This window comes from Amphimedon queenslandica, unplaced genomic scaffold, assembly GCF_000090795.2.
Source record: "Amphimedon queenslandica unplaced genomic scaffold, v1.1 AMPQUscaffold_12905, whole genome shotgun sequence".
Taxonomy (NCBI): Eukaryota; Metazoa; Porifera; class Demospongiae; order Haplosclerida; family Niphatidae; genus Amphimedon; species Amphimedon queenslandica.
This window is the reverse complement of record NW_003546859.1, coordinates 12,274-15,727: the sequence shown is the minus strand read 5'-3', so window position 1 is coordinate 15,727 and position 3,454 is coordinate 12,274. Positions and strand designations below refer to the sequence as shown.

General features: G+C 36.9%; 2 protein-coding genes across 2 annotated transcripts; both read right to left on the bottom strand.

The window, feature by feature from the left end:
• Nucleotides 1–29: 29 nt before the first annotated feature.
• LOC109586297 (myotubularin-related protein 12-like) lies at nucleotides 30–1,370 on the bottom strand. Its single transcript, XM_020002477.1, has 5 exons — nucleotides 1,224–1,370; nucleotides 951–1,099; nucleotides 737–812; nucleotides 316–395; nucleotides 30–200 (listed from the first exon to the last, which is right to left on the bottom strand). Exons 1-5 carry the CDS (start codon nucleotides 1,294–1,296, stop codon nucleotides 30–32), a joined length of 549 nt encoding a protein of 182 aa, XP_019858036.1. The 5' UTR covers nucleotides 1,297–1,370.
• Nucleotides 1,371–1,490: 120 nt separating this feature from the next.
• Nucleotides 1,491–3,083, bottom strand: LOC109586296 (uncharacterized). Its single transcript, XM_020002476.1, has 6 exons — nucleotides 2,707–3,083; nucleotides 2,493–2,647; nucleotides 2,288–2,440; nucleotides 2,039–2,228; nucleotides 1,926–1,997; nucleotides 1,491–1,878 (listed from the first exon to the last, which is right to left on the bottom strand). Exons 2-6 carry the CDS (start codon nucleotides 2,583–2,585, stop codon nucleotides 1,505–1,507), a joined length of 882 nt encoding a protein of 293 aa, XP_019858035.1. The 5' UTR covers nucleotides 2,586–2,647; nucleotides 2,707–3,083; the 3' UTR covers nucleotides 1,491–1,504.
• Between the last annotated feature and the right edge of the window lie 371 nt (nucleotides 3,084–3,454).

Below are 3,454 nucleotides of genomic sequence, written 5' to 3'. Positions count from 1 at the left end.
AGGACAGTACACTAACAGTACAGACCAGTCTAGGCCAGTACAGTAACAGTACTGGTATAAGTACAGGCCAGTACACTAACAGTAACAGTACAATGACAGTACAGACCAGTACAGTACTGGTATAGTAGTATAACTATACTTACATGTACTACATCAGACTTAGAGCAACTCTTGAAACTGAACACAACCTTTCGTAAGTCCTGAATAATGAGAATAATGAAAGAAGATTAACCCATCACTCCTCCTCCTCCCTCTCTCTTACTTTACAGGCCTTCTCCTCTCTCTCTCTTTCTCTCCCTCCCCTCTCTCTCTTACTTTACAGATTATTTCCAGTTCATTTATTTTCTTTGGCAGAGTTGACTTGGCAGTAACAAGCCTCTTCTTATTACTGCTGACTAGACACAATATAAACAAACAAACAAATAAATAAATAAATAAAATTAATTAATAAATTAATAATATAAATAATAGTAAACACAAATACACTACATAATGTAAGTGTGTACAATACATGTATGAAAAGCTGCTACTTGTAAAGTTTAAAGTGTATTATAAAAATAACAAGTCAACAACACTCATAATGATAAAATAATAAATAAATAACAACAACAACAACACATAAGATGAATAAATACATTACAGTATACCCAACCCAACCTACTCTACATTGATACAGTATTAGTATACACTGGTACAGGTACATAATAATGACTGACTGACTGATGGGGTGGCTTACTAGTGTATGCTTGCAGTATCAGTCTCAATGGAATATAATGACTCTTGAATACTGAGGACCTATCCAATGGAGAGAGCTAAGAGGAGGAGGAGAGAGGGAGAGAGAGAGGGAGAAGGAAGAAAGAGGAAGGAAGGCAAAGAAAGATTGAGAGGTGATAAAATAAAGTAATGACACATTTAAAAGCTATTTGCTGTATATTAAAATGAGGTCATACTTTATCAGTGTTGAAAGGAGCAGGTTTGAATGATAGTCTGTGATTAGTAATGTAGAGTGTCCCATAGATATACCCAGGACTCTTATCAGGTCCCTCTGACTCATACAGTAACTGCTGGGTATCAGGAGCATGACCTACTAGTGCCTCTCCTGGAAATAATGATTAAGGGTAGATAGATTAGGCAACATGTACATGTAAATAATGTACATTTAAAGGTAAATAATGTAAATATACATCTACTCATTTACTATTACAAATAAACTTAATACTCACCAGGCAGTAGGTCAATGGATGAATCAGGTACTGATACTGTAGGGAGAGTAGCTGCTTTACTGGTCTTAGCCATTGACTGTGGAGGGGGGGGGGGCTGTAATTTAAGAGGTAATTTCAAAAGAGGACTGAGAAAAGAGAAGACATTTTGGGCACTGCGAGCTAGAGGGACGGAACATACACGCCTTCTTAATTGACCCACCCAATTCATTTTGTACAAGTTAAAAACTGTAAAGACAATTATAAAAATACAATTTAATTAATGCAAAAATCTAATGGAGTAGTTAAGCATCAATATTGATATTAAAATCAAATCCCAGTTCATTCCTAATAGCTTCAATCCAGTCCTCATGTAAAACCATTGCTGCAGCAGCATAACTGCCTCTTACAGCAACGAATGAGCTTAAAAACTTTTGACAGTGCTCCTGCACTTGAGGCAAATTCCTCATAAAATTAAGACTAGCCTTGAACTCTGATATGAATGCTTCCATTGAAGAATATTCCCTGAATTCCCTACGAATAAGATGAAACGTGTAAAGTTGATTCGCAAGATCAGGGACAGCTGCCATTGGTAGTGAATTGAGAGCAGCATAACGAGATATAAGAACATCATTGATCACTTTCTTAACTCTCTTAACATCAACAGTAGCTGATGGACCTAATAGAGGTCAAAGGTCAGTATATACACACAGTATTATCACTTACTAGCTCCTCCAGTGGATGATACTGATGTTGGGTCATGTACTACATTAGAGGAGGAGAAGGAGGTAGTAGGATCTGATTAATATTAAATAAATAAACAATTGAAATGATTTTACTTGTTGGAGGATAAATAGTTCTCCTTGATGCATGAATATATAATGTAATGGGATCAGCCACACCTTCCAGTGGAACAGAGTAATGTAGTGTAGGGACAGCATCAGGTGATTCATACACTGATACCAAACAAGATGAAGGAATAGAATAATTATTAGCTCCACCAAATTTGTCAATATCGAAGCGATGCAACTATAGATTAATTTAAAATAATTTAATAATTGCACTATTACACATGTATTTCAACTTACTTTACAAGTCTCATAGTGTGGCTGTATAGTCCAACCAGTGAATGACTTCATTTGTAGAGTATCAAGTTTCAACTCAATGCAATCACTGGAAGACTGAAATTTGAAGTAAACAGTCTGTCCTATTTCTGCTTGAGAATAATTCTGATGAATAAACTGTATACAAAAGCATGTTATATAATGTATGGCAATCATCAATAAAGTGTACCTCAACAAGAGCATTCAGATCTTTAGCTGCAGTGAACTTCACTAAATTCTCCACACCTCTATACTCATAATGCCTTATTATGACATAATTCATACACTCTGATATACAGGTACTGGGTGTGTATACATCAATAGCTGGAAGGGGCTGGGCCAAGACTAATAGATTTGCATTAATAAAATACAGGTAAATTTTTGCTAAGTTGAAATTGAAATACCTGAAAGGTGGTCCTCTTCCTCCTCTTCTTCCTCTGTGTCTCCTTCATAATCAATAACTGATGCTACAGGGACACCATCACCTCCTCCAATAGTCCATTCTTCCCCAAGTATACAAACCAAACAGAACTCTTTACGTTGAATGGATCCATACCCACTATCAGGTCTAAACTCTCCTCCCTCGACTACTGAGAACTGGTAAGGAAGACTGGGTGTGTTGATGGGAGCTATAGCAAACTTGAGATGACGACTAAGAGCTGGTCGTCCTGTTAAATCAATGCAGTGCTGTATCTCTAACTTGAGTCGTTTGAGGAGAGGCTTTGAGAGTGATACTGCATACACAGCACTCACTAGGACAGTATTAGGAGGAAACTGGAACTGTCCTACAAGAGCAACCACTGCTGCTTCTACTGTCTCAGAGGGTAATAAGGTATTTTCTTGTACTCCAATCCTTAGACCATATTTCTCCCAATTCATCAGTTGAGGTTTGTCTCCTTGAATTAAGAACAGCCTCTTCTCTGCTACCTGGATATCACTCAGACAATCCAAATTATCTATCAATTGTATACAATATATACCAGTACACTCAGTCAGTGAAACAATAAAATAAAGTCAAGTCTGGTATATGGTATAGCTTGAAATTTTTGTGGAACGTAAATTATGTGGTTTTTGTGGTTATGGGCTGCCCACAAAATTTAAACCCACGAATCATTGAAGTGCCATCCCTTACAGGCTATGTAAACTGTCAAC